The sequence below is a fragment of the Larimichthys crocea genome, chromosome XIII (genome assembly GCF_000972845.2).
Source record: "Larimichthys crocea isolate SSNF chromosome XIII, L_crocea_2.0, whole genome shotgun sequence".
Taxonomy (NCBI): Eukaryota; Metazoa; Chordata; class Actinopteri; family Sciaenidae; genus Larimichthys; species Larimichthys crocea.
In genome coordinates, this window is record NC_040023.1 from 35,990,331 (window position 1) to 36,005,878 (window position 15,548).

The 15,548-nt window shown below is 44.3% G+C and overlaps 1 protein-coding gene across 3 annotated transcripts in view; it reads right to left on the minus strand.

The window, feature by feature from the left end:
* Window positions 1–657: 657 nt before the first annotated feature.
* The window catches only part of bbs9 (Bardet-Biedl syndrome 9), a 177,430-nt gene continuing 162,539 nt past the window's right edge, over window positions 658–15,548 (minus strand). For 2 of the 3 annotated variants that reach the window (XM_027286875.1, XM_027286874.1), the window contains one exon: window positions 8,849–10,702. In XM_027286875.1, the coding sequence (XP_027142676.1) occupies window positions 10,356–10,702 (347 nt within the window). In that variant the 3' untranslated portion in view covers window positions 8,849–10,355. Of the gene's footprint in view, window positions 697–8,848; window positions 10,703–15,548 lie in introns of those variants that run through there. The other variant, XR_003463585.1, reaches the window with a different exon arrangement.

Genomic DNA, 15,548 nt, shown 5'->3' on the forward strand with positions numbered 1-15,548 from the left:
CCCCCCGACTGCACAAAGCAGCTCCGTTAAGAAATATTGTTTTTTCCCAATTTGGTCTGCGTGGAGCCTTGACCTTAACCCCATCCAACACCCCTGGGATGAACGGATGCCAGACCTGATCCATCAGTGCTGGATCTCACCGATGCTCTGAGTGGGAGCAAATCCCTGCAGCAAGCTCCAACATCTGGAGGAGAGCAGGCTGCAGATCGCATCTTCGAAGTATTGTCCACAGATTTTGGGCCAATAAAGTTTTATTAAACTGAATATTCATGCCTTACTTTTAAGTGAATAACAAATCAACCCTTGTGGTTGTCAAAGTGCAGTCAAGGACCCCGTTGGGAGCTCTTGAAAGGGGTCAAAGGTTCCCAAAGTGGGGTCTGTGAGAACCTCTAGGGGATCAAACCCTCGCTGGACACACTCGTCTTTATTTGAAAAGAAACAACTCCTCAAACTCCTCCAATTAGAAGAAACAAAACAAAAGCATCTCATTTGAGGACGTAAACGTGCGACGATGTCGTGCAATCAGGAAAATCCTCAACACGGCTCCTCCGCCATATAAACTCCTCGACATTTCAGCATTATGTTCCCATAAATCTGCAGTCTGGAGTCGACATTAAAGTCTTATGTGACAGATGAGGCGGGTTGCATGACAGTGTCTGTGCATGTGTGTGTGTGTGTGTGTGTGTGTGTGTGTGTCTAGCCTCTTTAAAGTGAAGCTCGTCAGAAGCTCAGACGGGGAGGAAAAGCGAGTCTTCAAAGAAATAATTAGGACCCACCCAGCAGCTTTTAACTGAGCGTTGATCTGTGCTGCTGCACGTTGGAAACACACACCGACCAGGCACAGCCCAGGTGTGTGTGTGTGTATGTGTGTGTGTGTGTGTCAAAAAGACAGCGAGGAAGAGAGTCAAAAGGGAAACGTGTCAGAGAGTGTGTGTTAGAGTCGCAGAGAGAAAGTTCGACAACAAGGGAGTGTGTTTTTGAAAAGCAAGAATAGAAAAGGAGTGTGTGTTTCAAAGAGAGGGAGGGCAGCAGAGAGTGTGTGTTTCAAAGAGCAAGAGTGTGTGTGTGTGTTTTTAGAAAAAAACAAAAACAGAAGTGTGTGTGTGTGTGTGTGTGAAAATGTGTTTCATTTAAAGAGCGTCTGAGAGTGTGTGTGAGGTTACACTTGTTACACACACATATTAACCACTAGATGGCAACAGAGGGAGAGAGGGGGGGTGACCTGGTCTGACCGCAGAGACACACACACACACACACACACACACACACACACACACACAGTCCTTTAATGACCCCCTCACACATCGTCCAGCCCTGACACACACACACACACTTCAGAGGAGATGACAGGGAGTGTGTTCAGCCACTTGTTGATCAGAAGTCTTTTTAAAATAATAATTATTAGCTTACTCTAACACGAGTTCATTAAGTTTTGATTTTAATTAACTTAATACAGTTATGTGGAGCTTGTTTAAATAAATGTAATTAAAGTTTCATTCCAGGAGTCGATGTGAGTGTTTCTGGGAATCAAACCTGTGACGTTCCAATAAAACAATAATAATAATAAAATAGCTGCAGATGATTCTGTTTTGGACATTTTCCGACAGAAGTGTGTGACTTTTTAAAATAAAGTTAGACGTGTGTTTAATTTTGGGTTCATCTTTGAACAAATTAAACTTTAGTGTACCGCTTTGCCCTTTTCCCAATTAAATTCATAATCTGATAGAAAGAAATCACAATAATTTTACAGTAAAGAGTCCAGTAAACGTCCCAAGGAAGGAAGGAAGATGTCTGCAGGGACTGAAACGATGTTTGATGTGCTGATTAAAAAAATGCCTTGAATGCACGAAGCGTGCAGGACTTACAAGATCCTGAGCTCCTGTTTGACGCACCTGGAGCCCCTCACCTCTGCTGCAGGTAAACTTCCTGATAAAAGATTCTTCAATGTCGTTTAAGTAAAACAAACACATTATGGATATAACGTCCATACAGATTATCAGGCAGAAAATGGCTGAAAAAAAAAAGTATTTTTCCACTGTGGTTAAAAAAAAGACGGATCACATAGACTCTGTTTTTGAAAAACAGAAAAGGAACGAGGAGGAGGTCAGTTAAGTTACATCAAAACCGAGCGGGTGAGGAGGTGATGGAGGAGGAATGCCAAACCAAGATGGAGCAGAATGGGGCTAAAGACTTGAACTTCATTTCGGCCCCAAAGTTTAAAAGTTTAACGCCAGAATTTGACTGATTTAGCAATTTCTCTGTGACCACTCAGGCGACAATCCAAGAGGAAATCTGAATTCTTTATGTGGGCTTAAAAAACACGAGCTCTGAAGACCTCACTGAAATGCTCCCAGACAGTTCAATCAAACAGCATTTTCCTGTCCTCGTTAAAACTGTTTTTTGACTGATGAATGTCCTCGTAGACTATTTCCCCAACGCGACAACAAAGCACAATGTCAAGGAGCTGGGGAGAGAGAACAAATGGCTGCTTTTAAAGGAAGATGTTCAGCAGGTGAAGAGATGACTCTTCGTCATCGTGACGGATGGAGCTGCTGCTGCAGGACTGACCTGGACTGAAACCACGTCCTCGGAGTTGCTCGAATCGTCTCAGCGTTCTTCTACCTTCAGTCTGGCTGCAGACGGGAGGCGGGGACGCCGGCGGCCCCTGAGGTTAAAGCCCCCTGCAGCCGGCAGGTCTGGCTCTGAGGGGCTATGAGGGGGAGGAGACGGGGGGAAAGGTTAGACCCAGCTGTCTGGCAGGAACCTTTTTTTTTTTTTTTTTACAAATGCAGAACTCTAACTTGTGTTTGAACTGGAGGAAACAGAGTTCCTGGCCCCTAAAAAGTCCTAAAAGCTTTATTTCTACACACAGTAAGCATCATTTTATTTTCTAATCAAGACGTTTCTTGCAGGTTGAATTTGGTGGCATCTCATGTAGGATGCTGGCATAGGAACTTCTCTGGTTTGAGTTAGAGCTGGGAAATATGGTTGAAATGTGTTTATATCACATTTTCTCAGAGACTTACATGACGTACATTAGCAAAATAGTCTGTAAAAAATGCTAAATAAAGCAAGAAACTTGTGTTTTACCGTCATGGAAGAACGCAGACAGAACTCTTCACTGGCTAATTTTATCAGATTTGTACCAAGTTTTGCTCAAAATGATCATTTAAAAAATAATACGATGAATCGAGAATCACTAAGCGTCCATATAGAGCAGGTGTTTATAATATTATTTACAGAGACCCAAAAATTCCCACCATGAGCAATTACCTGGCAACAGTGGCGAGGAAAAACGTGTCTGTCCATGAATTTAAATCTTGTGGTGGCGATAAAGAAACTCTGTGAATCACCAAAGAAATTAGAATTCACGCTCTCATGGGACCATGAATGTACAAAACGTCATGTCAATGTATCCACTAAGGGTACAACAACATCTGTAACATGGCTGAAGATAAGCGTAGCTGTATTACTTAAAGCTAGTGAACAGCAGGTTGTAGGTGTGAAACGTGTTTCTGCTTCCTGTCCTGAGTCAGACGGGTCCAGCATCACAAAAGGGTGGAACGACACAATAAAAGCACATGTAATTGTGACATGTAATTGTTTGCATGTTACATCCTTGTAAGTACATAAACTGCAGATATTTCAGAGGTTTATGGAGCTTTTTTATGAACTATTTATGCACAACAAACACAAGCCCTGGAAACACATGAGTAAAAAGTTAAGGGCGTGATGCTGCAGTGTGTATGTAAAGAAGTGTTTTCCATGTCTCCTTCAGGGAGGAGGAGTGTTGTCAGAGAACAGCAGATCTTGTGTGGGAGGTCTGGGATCTATCACGCTCCATAACTTCCTGCTTTTACAAGCTTCTCGCGGGGGAAGTCGAGCTACGAGTTAATCTCTTGGCGTGTATCGCTGCTGTCGGACAGGAGCCACGTATCTGCTGAGGAAGGAAGAGAGGAATGCTTTTCTTACAGGTTTCAGGGATCCACAGGTTAATGAAACTCACTCAGCACATAATTGACTTTGTAAATTACAGTTGTAAAGGTTTTTTTTCCCCTCAATGACTGCAGCAGAGTTCAGTTTTCAGCTCTTACCTGCTGCTCCGGAGCAGAACGTGAGCACCAGACGTCATCCTGCTTCAGGCAGAAACAGCAGACATGTTCAATGTGGCTGTTTATAAAGGTCAACCAGAAAAGATAGTTTCACGTCAAACTCTTCAATGTAGACTGGGACATTTATCTGTCCATGTGTCAGGTCCTTTACAGGAGACATTTACATACAGATGCACGTGAAGTGGTTTTGTTCAGAGACGAGGTTCTCAGGTGGAGGTTCTAGGACGTTAAGAAGGATCGAATAGTTCCCTAAACCTGCTCCTCTCATACCTTCATGACGTCAGGTAAGGAAAGGTGGCTGTGTCTGAGCTACAGATAATCACATTGTTGTTCCGCCTCGTCAACCTGTATAAAATATACGAACACGGAACGCAGGGCCCAGGCTCGGGGTCCTACTTTGGCTCCTGTATGAAACAAAGATGAGGGAGAGAGGGAACGATGGTTTAATGAAGATTACCGACACCAGCTGCAGAGGTAGGAACACGTAACATTAGAAATGTTAGCATTTTCTCGAAACACAATCCATCGATTTTAATCCTGTAATATTGTTGCTGATTTATGATTATTTGTTGTTAGGTTTCTATTTAAACTCTAAATAACCAATAATTAATAACTATAAATCTGTGTAGTTTATATTTTGATTGTTGACACCGTAGCAGAACAGGGTGGACAAAGGCAGTGGCAGCATTTTGAATCTCCAACAATCTTTTATGGTAAATCTGAAGTCTAAAAGATTTTTAAAAATGTATTTTGTAGTAAATTTTTTACATTAATGACCAAATAATAATAATAGGTATGAATATCAACGCCCCCAGCGGAGGAAACAACATGTTTATTTTTATATTTTCTATCCGTCCAGGCGGCAGAGAGAAAACATTGAAATGTCACAAAACAAAAACATGATGTAGTTGCGTCGCCAAGGAAACAAACTATAATTTCTGGTAATTTTCCCCTGGGATCAAAACATGGGATCAGTATTGTTCACCCAAAAAAAAGAAAAAAAGAAATCCGAGCCACTTAAGTTCCCCCGTGGCGGAGGTGAAACGTTGCTGACGCTTCAAATCTGCAGCGAGAGTAAAATGATGCGGCAATTATCTAATCCAGTTTGTTTACGCCTTAAAGCCCCGAGAGACAGAAATAAGCTCCGAAATAAAACCCGCACTGAGCCGGCTGCTCCTCCACGTCTAAATCCAAACTGCGCTTTTATTACACTCTGTCCAAACTTCTGCGGCCCGGTTACACTTTGATTGTTCGAGCATTGTTTGTTTGATGTTTTTAACGGTTGGGTGTGTGCAGTCGTGTTCGGTGGTTCCTCACATCAGAGCTGGTTTTACTGGGCCGGGCGAGAATGAGGGAAGAAGTTACTGAAGAGGAAAAAAAACTAAATCTGGAAAAGTGTTTAAAAAGCAAACCAGAGAGCAAAGAAGGAAACAAGTGAAGGACCAGAGAGAAAAGAAAGGATGGAGGACAAATGACCCTGGATGTCCACTGGATGTGGCTGCGTCTCCACTGGCCGACAGCCTTTCCGAAGCATCCTTAAGCAGTCTAACACACTTCCTATTACAGTTGCTTGGCTTGTCTTTTACAAGCACATTACGTAACCTTTATTTCATCGCGTAATCTCTCTTTTGCAAGAGACCGAGAAGAAAATCTTACACAAAGAAAACAAACAATCAGACATCATCTCTTAAAACTGAAGCGAACGGTTTAACAGCTTTAAATTCAGCCCCTCCTCGTCCTCGCTCTGTTTTCACTTTGCTCTGCGCCGGACCTTCAGCCATCCTGGGACCAGATGTTTTGGACCTCGTCCTCCAAGAGTTTCAGCCTCCTCCTCCTCCTCCTCTGTCTCTTCTGTGTGAATGGTGTGTTTGAGCCGTCTGTCCTCTTTCCAAGTGTCCATCGCAGAGAGGAAGTCATGAAGCTCTGGTCTGTTTGGCAACACCGGGAAGTTCCTTGACGTCCTCCCCTGGATCCTTCCAATCCGACTCAAGGGTCTAGGAATGGAGAATGTTGACCCCGAGAGGCAGCTGGATCACACGTGATCGCCAGGCTCCAAGTTCTGACACCACAATGGGTTTGGACCAATCAGTGTCCTATGAGGAAGAACTGGCAGCTACAGGCGTGGTTTAGGTGGTTCATCCAATCACTTGTCGGACTGGGCTGGATCAGTGCTTCTCAAACTTGTTGTTGATCATTAATTAATAACACTGGGGAGAGTTGATTAAGCTTAGAAAGATCTCAGAGTGCTTTCATTTGTTTTTGTCTTCACATATTTCACATTCACGCTCTTTAACTCAACATTCGTCCCCCTGCAGTGAATCTATGTCCCACTGAATGCATGTGATTAACGCTCATTAATGCGGTAACAGATACGACTTTTAATTACTCCACGCAGCCGTCTTATCTGTATTTCTTATTACTTGAGCAATGTGTTTTCGGTGGGGGGAAAGCTGTGGCGTCCAGAAATGGCGGTTGCGTAACACACAACGTTTGTGACCAATCAGAGATGTTTGTTATTCGAAACAAATATTCAAAACAAAATTCCAAGCAACAGTTTGTGGCGCTCGGACAGACTTTTTATTGTCGTGACTGGAAATACGGCCAAAGAAATGAAAAGGACGAAAGAGGTACGGGAGATCTTGGGTGGAGAATAAAAAACGAAAACAACCAGAGAGGTGGATGATGTTGTAATAGTTGATTAGATGGAGGGAGTGGATGAGAGAGAAGCTGAGAAAGAGTGATTAAAGAAGGAATGAGGAGATTTGGAGGAGATTTGACTGAATTAGAGTGCAGATGGAGAAAAAAACAAAGAAGAGAAAATGTGATTTTCTCGTGCAGATGAAACTGAAGTCTGATGTAACGGGGAGGGGGATAAAAACAGATACGAGCCGAGAGTGCGAAACCAAAATATTTGAGTGATTGAGAAAGAGAAACAAAGAAATTGAGAGCGAGGAGTGTTTTTAGCAGGAGTGTAACTGTATCTGCGGCGCTCCGACATGTTCACACACACCGAGCTGCTGCTGCCAAATGAAACAGCGGCGGTCCGACTTTAGCACGGTTACCCAATCTGCAGCTGACCTCGGCTCCGGAGCCACGACAAGAGAAGAGAAAACAAAAACAATTCACTTCAAACGCCGTCAGACTGAGTCCTGTTCATCAACCTGACAAGTGTGAGGTTCATGTCTGCACTTTGTCCCGCAACTCTCCGGAGTGCTGCCTTCGAGAGACGATGGAAAGTTGGAAAATTCAGACTTCAGAGGGAAATATGCAACACTGACTTCAAACTGGCAACTTATTGACACAAGTGTAGATTGTCAGGATGTAACACTGTCCTATTTCACGTCATCATCGTGAGAAAAGCAGCTCAAATGTTAGTTAGGCCTACGTAAGTCACACAACATGACTGGTAAGAAGTCCCTTCACAGGTTCAGTGTCACAAGTACGATCTTACTTACAGCTTCAGTGTCGGTGCAGAGGGAAGACGACTCGGTGCCGAACTCTGAGGGGAAAATTACAGTTCAAGATACCGTGAAACTTTCAGCATGGAAGAGAAAAACTCACGACTCGACCGGATCATTGTCATGCAGACGAGCAGAACAAACAAACAACTGATACAGGAAACAAAATGAAGACATTGATTAGTTACAGTAGATTACTTTTATTACTAAATACTTCATAAATAAGGTTGATGTAATTCGTACACTCCCTGTTTGGGGATTTTCTTCCGTGAGTTTCAGAATTTCTCCTCCTGGGATGAACTGTGGCTATAAAATCAGACTCAGAACAGGAGTCTGCGACATCTGGACGGCTAACACAACAGTGCAAAACCTACTCTACATCACAAACATTCAGTAACAGTAGTTTTCGGTGCCTTGTGTCCAATGGGAACTTCTGTAACATCGCATACTTTTCTAACTACCTTCCCAAGGCGAGGATGAGCTGCTGCTTTTCAAGCTGTAATCTGTTTTTATCTTTTAAAAGTTCCAATTTAAAACCGTAAAAAAAAGAAAAGCCTCAAATCTGGATTTTGATCTGGAGACGCCGTGAGCGAAAGACTTCCCAGTGGACAGAAGGCCTGAAGCTGAACACACAGACACGGTGCAGACTTGTACAGAGCTGCTGGGATTGTCGTTTGTTAGGCTGGCACAGCATCTATGGCTGAAGTCTATAAGCTTCAAGTCTGGCAGAAAAACGGCTCAAAGCTCTGAAACTATGTGTGTGTGTGTGTGTGTGTTTGTCCAAAGCCTCACATTTCTACAATGAAAAAGAAAAACTTGTTTTCGAGCTTGTAATCCGATATCTGCAACATCAACAGGATCCAACCTGTAAAACTGTCAAACAAGCATGTTTGTGACCAGAACTCGTCCTGATGCGGTGACTTCATCTCTGTGTGTTTCCAGACAGAGTCCAGCTGCTTCAGTTTAAACCTGCTGATCATTATTCATCTTTTTTACGTCTTTAAGAAAGCCAATAATACATATTTCAAACTGCACCGCAAAAACCTGTCAGCCTGTCAACAGGAAGATTTCTTTATCGACAAATACAAACTCAATGAAACAATTATTTATCTGATTTTGATCAATATTCTTTGAGGTTTGTTTTGACCAAAAAAACTGCGTCCCTGACTCTTAAAGATCGGTTTAAAGGGTCAGGAGATTCTCAAAAGACTTCATCCACGACAGTTATGCAAATATTAGTCGGTTCACAATTTAAGCAGTAGGTGACGTCAGAAAATCAGCAGAGGACGGCACAACGAGATGACGTCGATGCTCGACGATGAAAAAACAAGACGGAAATCAGACATTTGTGTTTGTTTCAAGTGTTGATGTGAGCGAGGAGCATCAGATCTGTGTGGATGTTTTATAGAGTTGTACAATAGACAAAAAGAAATGTTTCCAACTCCAGTTAGATTTAGTTTTTGCTGTTTCCATCACACTTTTTTTTTTTAAAACGAGACTTCGAAAACGTGGCTCGTGTTTCTGGAAAGACGTAAAAGCAACATTTCTGTGGTGTGATCTTACGTTAAGTGGATTTTGAGCAGTAAACAGCTGATTAAAGAAGAAATCTGAAGCGTACTTAATAACTGAAGCCTCAGAATCAGATCAAACAAAAGCTGAAGATCTGCACGGCCACTAAAAGTCTGAAAACGTGTTTATTTGTTGTACTTTGCACCCTGTGCAGTTTATTCTAACACCTATTCTACCTCTAGCACTAGTGATGGTCATCTTATTGTGTCATATCAAAGTGTATCGTACTGATCTGGTTAAATCTGCTGCTGATGTCACGGATGATGTGATATCCAGCCTCCACCTCATAAAGTCCTTGGAGATGAGCAGAAAAAAAACCCTCGGGTGTTAAACTCGTCTCGTCGCCGCGGCTGATTGCCACCCTGCTTTTTCCAGAAAACGCCCTGTTGGTTTCCACCGTGCAAAAACAGTCTCAGGTTCGACCCCGCAGTACCGAGTATGTGTCCATCAGCAGCCGCGTGTCCTTGACTGTCCCAGATTTTTAAAAAAACAAGACTGACTGGAAGAGGTCAGAGGGGGCAGTGGCGGTGGCGGTGGTGGTGCTGTCTGTAGGATGTGGCCTTGATTTACCCGGAAGCAGCGGGGCTGCTGGACACGGCAGGAGATTTATTCTTAGTGGCGAGGCGGGGGAGGCTCTGGCGAGGCCCGGTGCCACGCGAGGGGGCGAGATGGGCGGGTCCGACGTCACATCCAGAAGCGTGCGTGGGCGGGGGGGTGGTTTGGGGCCTGCCTGGGATTAGGGAGGCGCAGGGCTGTGGGTTCAACTGCTGCTGAGGCTAGACGAAGAAGACAAGGAAGGAGGAAGGAGAGAGTCAGCGAAATGTCTGAGGGGAGGAGGAGGAGGAGGAGGAGGAGGAGGATTTCACCCTTCCTCCTCGCTCTCCGTCGGCAGCAAAACTGCTGGATGTGGTGAAGTGCAGCAGCAGCGGACCAGAAACACAGGACGTGTGTGTGTGTGTGTGTGTGTGTGAGCATCAACTATTACTAGATGATGTAAATATGCGTCTGAGAGGAAATTGCTTTGCTACTGAGATATATGGCCTTGGATGAGAATATTTACATGTAAATATATATTTAGACTGCATATGTGGAGTTGTATATGTTTACATGGACCCTGTATATACATATACACTGTGTGTGTGTGTGTGTGCATGATGTTTATATCTCGTGTTCTGTTTACGTGTGCATATCATGTGAGCTTATTGCAGCGCTCCTGTCAAGCGTCTCCGGTCTCCGACTCCTTCTTCTTCTCTTTCACTTTTACGGACGACTTCTTGGACACTTTCTTCTCGCCCGTCTCCTTGCTGCTGGCCTCCTTGTCTTTGTCCTTCTCCTTTGATGACTCCTTCTTCTCCTTGGAGGAAGAGGAGGAGGTGGACGACTCCTTCTTGGACTCCTTCTTCGCCTCCTCTTTGGGCTCTTTGCTTGACTCCTTCTTCGCTTCCTTCTTCTCCTTCGATGGCTCCTTCTTCTCCTTTTTCGCCACCTTGACGGGCTCCTCTGCACCTCCCACTTCTTCTTTTACGGAGGCTTCTGACGTCTCCTTGGACACCTCCTTTTTGTCTGAATGAGAAAGAAGACAGAAATATGAGTAGTAAACATGTTGAATAATGCTCATACGTATGTTTGTGAGATGATTTATGTCATGTAAGCTCTGGAAACATCAGTACGCTTCACCATTGTTGCTACATTAACTTATATTTATGTTGCCAAACAACTTTGAGATCATCAAACGGTGATTCAGTTTGCGAGTTGTGATGAAATGACTGTCCTATGCCGCCTGGCGTTGTCTGGCCTCGTGTATACTCTCAAAGACAGGCCGCTCAGAGTGTTAATGAGCCGCGTGTTGTCTTTACAAAGCACGACCTCGGATGGGTCGTCACATTGTAAGTCGGTTCATCAGCGGTGAGAACGAGGATTAACCGACGTTTGAACCGTCAGCTGTGTTTGGATGCAAACACTCTGCAGCTCTCACGAGTCTTTAGCATCCAGACAAATTGAGTGACAACAGCACCTGTTGCATGACAAAGGACCCCCACTTAACCAAAGTACCCCCAGCAACACCCCCTACCCCTGTCACACACACACACACACACGCACACACACACTCTGCAGCCCCGCCTCCTCCAGATTGGACTGGCTCTGTGATAAGATGATAACGGGACCGTTGTCTGCCAACAATGAGACGCACTTCTTATCTCCATGAGAACGGAGAGGGTTTAGAGACTGGAGACTTCAGCCTGCTATCTCACCGTGTGTGTGTGTGAGTGTGTCAGCCTCTGAAAGTGTGTTTATGTATCTGTCTTTGCATGTACGTGGAGACTGCTAAAAGTGTGTGTGTGTGTTCACAGACTCCAGAGAGGAGCTCTAATCAGACGGCTCATCGTCTGCAGGGACTCGGGTCGAGTGGGTGGCAGGCAGACGGGTGCCATAAACCTCCTACAGTATGTAACTCACTGAAAAAGGCTGGAGAATTTCATTTTTATGATGAAGTTTAGACACATCTGACATGAAGTCGGAGACAAAAACAAATAGAAAGAAGAGGAAACGAATGAATGTGTTTAAAAAAATCATTTGCTTTGATTCTGATCCGACTCTCACTCACAGAAAGTGAAAACAAAAGTGAAGTTTGAGGTGTGCAGCTAGTGTAGCGTCCACACTTCAACAGACAGACTAATAGACAGCCAAGCGAGGAGGCTCATTAAGTGAATTGTGTTGTCCCGCCTACAGGCACTCGTCTGCCGACCCATCTTTAACACACCCGACCAGGGGGCAAATAACTCCCCCAACAAACTCCCACACAACCTCAGAACAGTAAATACAAGGATACGGTACATGGAAAACAAGAGCACGCAGAACAAATCCATCCACGAGCACCAACACACCAACAGACGACCACTAATTGTGTCACGAGTGCCGAGTTACTCTCTCAGACTTTTACAGTCACACATGAAAGAAACGTCGGCTGAGGGAGCGTCTGTATCTAAGCAGTAAAAAAAAAAAAGAAGAAGTTTGTGTGTTTGTCTGCGTATAAAACTGAAGATATGTGTGTGTGTGTGTGTGTGTGTGTGTGTGTGTGTGTGTGTGTGCTTCATTACTGTGTGAGAGTGGGTTAATCCTGCAGCGACAGTCTAATCCGGACTGGACGCTAACTGTCTGGTCACCACTTGACACAAACACACACACACACATGCACAGCTGAGCTAACATACCAGGAGACTGTGTGTGTGTGTGTGTGTGTGTGTGTGTGTGTGTATGAGTGTATACAAGTCTTACGCATGCACATATATACTGCGTGTGTTTTGATTTATTTGATTTGAATATTAAAAACATAATGTAACTTATGAGGCTTATTTTCAGGACTCCTGCTTCTTCTCTATTTTATTATAATGAACGTGTGAAGGTCTCGGAGACAGACGTCTCGAAACTTCAGCATTTACATCCACGTGGTCAAACTTGTGACTTTCACCCGTCTACTTTGATGGTGTCGTTTTTGGGATAAGACATCTTCAATCCAAGAAAACATTTTTACAAAAATAGAATAAAAGTCAAACTACAGTTTTTTAAATTATGAGCTTGTGACGCTCGCCTGGGTCGTGTTTTAGCTTCATCATCATCTCTTGATGTCATCTACACACCTCTCTGACGTGTCTCTGGCTCTGTCCTCTCTGCTGCGTGGCTTTGTTTCTTTCATTCATGCAACATCTCGCGCACTACACGTTACACTCATGATACACACAGCCTCATTATTGACATCACTGACAAACACACCTCATCTCATCCTTTGTTTAGTTTTCTTTAAGTTTGTTTCGAGTGACTTCAGAGCCGCTTCGTGACACTCTGTGTCTGATAATTCAGATTTTTTAAACAAGTTTAACTGGTAAAATGTCGACAAACTACTTTATGTGAGAGCGACACTGAATTTCTGAATTACCTCAAACACGTTATAAATTTCTTGTTACTTTTCGGCCAGTTCATCAGCTGATTTACGCTCGATGAAATAGTCCAAAAGAAGCAAAATAATCACAGTAATTAATTTACCAAAGGAAGGAAACTGCGAGCCAATCAAATTCTGTTTATAGAGTTTGTCTCTCAGGACAACATTATATGTTTCATCGTCAGACGCTCCGTTCGAATATATTTCAGTGAAACAAACGAGTGTTTGCAGTTTTTTTTTTGTTGGAGTTCTGTGGTGCTGAACGGACAGCTCCTGCTAAGTCCACTTCACATGCTTCTTTTAATTTGCTGCAATATTTTTAGACACTGTTGTCGGAGCGGTTTCTATTGTCCCTGAACTTTATCTGTCCCTCAGATGTCGATTATAGAAGAGCCGCTGATGCTTCTGGCTCTCCATCTCTCTCTCCCTCTCTCTCTCTCTCTGTGGTGGGTGAATGGCCTTCATTGTTATTGGTGAATCTTTTGATGTGTGCTTTGATTTCACAGATGTCAGTGCTTTTGTAGTCAGAGGTTGAGTTTCTTGGAGCGGTAGTTCTCACTAAGTTGTCGATGAAAAGGAAGTTGTGGTGTATATGAGGACTCAGGGACACAGGACGCTCTCATGTTGGATCCGTGTAGCGTAACACGCCTATAAAAACACAGCCAGCTGATTTGTGAAAACTCTCCCTGCACTTGTGTGTCAGGGCTGTTTTCCAGCTCCCAGGGAAGCTACCGTCCCCTCCTTGGTTTTCTTTTTTTTTTTAAACTCTCGGCAGGAAATAAAAGAGTATGTGAGAGCTGAGTCCTCGGGGGAGCGGTAGCAAAGGGTCGATAAACATTGACGTTGTAAAACAAGATGTCAGCTTCCCTCCTGTATGGAAATCCAGAGGGGTCAGGTCACGTCTTGTCAGTCTGCTACTTCAACAAACTAACAAAGTGGAAGTCTGTAGACTAAACAGAGCAGAGGCCGGTGCTCCACGCCGCTCAGAGCGGCCCGGGAATGAAGTGACGTTAAACCCTTTTCACGTGGGACCGAAGCTACCTGGAAACGTCTGGTGGTTTTCATCAGGATTACCACAGTCTAAGTTTAATCCCACGTGAATCTGCTCCGACCGTGTCTGGATGGGATCAGGTTGACAGGAAAACGTGGGTAACGTAGTTGCCGACGTTGCACATCATTGACTTCGGTGAACGAGCCATAAGGGAATAAATCTATTATAATATTGTTCTCCCAAATTACAGAGGAGGTGTTTCATTTTCAGGAACACGCGGAAAAGAAAAGAAGAACTGGCAAATCGGCCCGTTCATGCACAGGCTGCCGGGCCTAATGACATGATTGCCCTTGTGCGGTTTGTTAGCCGGTTCTGTGCAGCTGAGGTATGCGGCTGCACGTCTCCCTGCAGCCTCAGTTTGTTTCCATATTCATTTTAGAACACGAGAGACGGTTTATTAGTCCATTGTGGAATCTTCACTTCTACTCTATGATTATTTCTTTGTCATGGAATCACATCTTGTGTATATATGTCACTCAGGTTTGGGTTTGCGGTTGCCAGTTCAAATCCCCCTGGTGTACTGCGGACGGGAAAAGTGAATGAGTAACGCTCGGCGAACACACAGCTGCTGCAGGGAAGTCCGGTAGAAGTTCTGTGGTTGCACTGGGCGACTCCTCAGTGTGGACGCAAGGTTGGAAAAAGCGCGGAGGCGACTTTCTCTGGAACGTTGATATGTTGTGTTGCTGTTATCCTCAACAAACCCGTCACGTAGAAATCACATACGGTTTTTGATTAACGTAACGAGGGAGGTGAGCACAGACTTTATTGGATTTGAGTTTCTGTAAAAGTACATTGTACAATGATCTTAGGACCAAAATCATCCTGCAACACTCAGCATATCGAAGCTCTTCATCGTCCACTGGAGCTCAGAGGGAAACACTTGTTTGTTCCTCGTCGAACAAAAACAAAAACCACAGCAACAAAAGTCAGCGTGTCGATTAGATAAGGACAGCGACGCTATCTGCGCCACGTTCAAAGCCCCACCGGTTCCGCCTGGATTCACGTGTTAGCGGCGGATCGCGGCTCTGCATTCATCTGCAGGCAGCCGTAGTCAAAATAGAGGCGGCCGCACAGAACGCCCGCATCCCGACCAATCAGCATGCAGGAGACGGCAGCTGAAACCTGCTGATGTACAGAATCCACTCTGCAGAGAGTGTGTGTGTGTGTGTGTGAGAGAGAGAAAGAGAATCTGCCAAGGACTGACTGATTGGATCTGTGGTATAGTGTGTGTCTTTGAGTGTGTATTTGTGAGTGTGTATGCCTACTGAGATCATATATGTGTGTGTGTGTGTGTGTGTGTGTGTGTGTGTGTGGGTTCATGCGGTCCAGACGAGGCGGTCGGACAGGACACAACAGTATTATGTGAAGTCTAAAAACAAAGCTGTGTGGTCGACAGCGTGGGAAATGACAGTGTGTGTGAC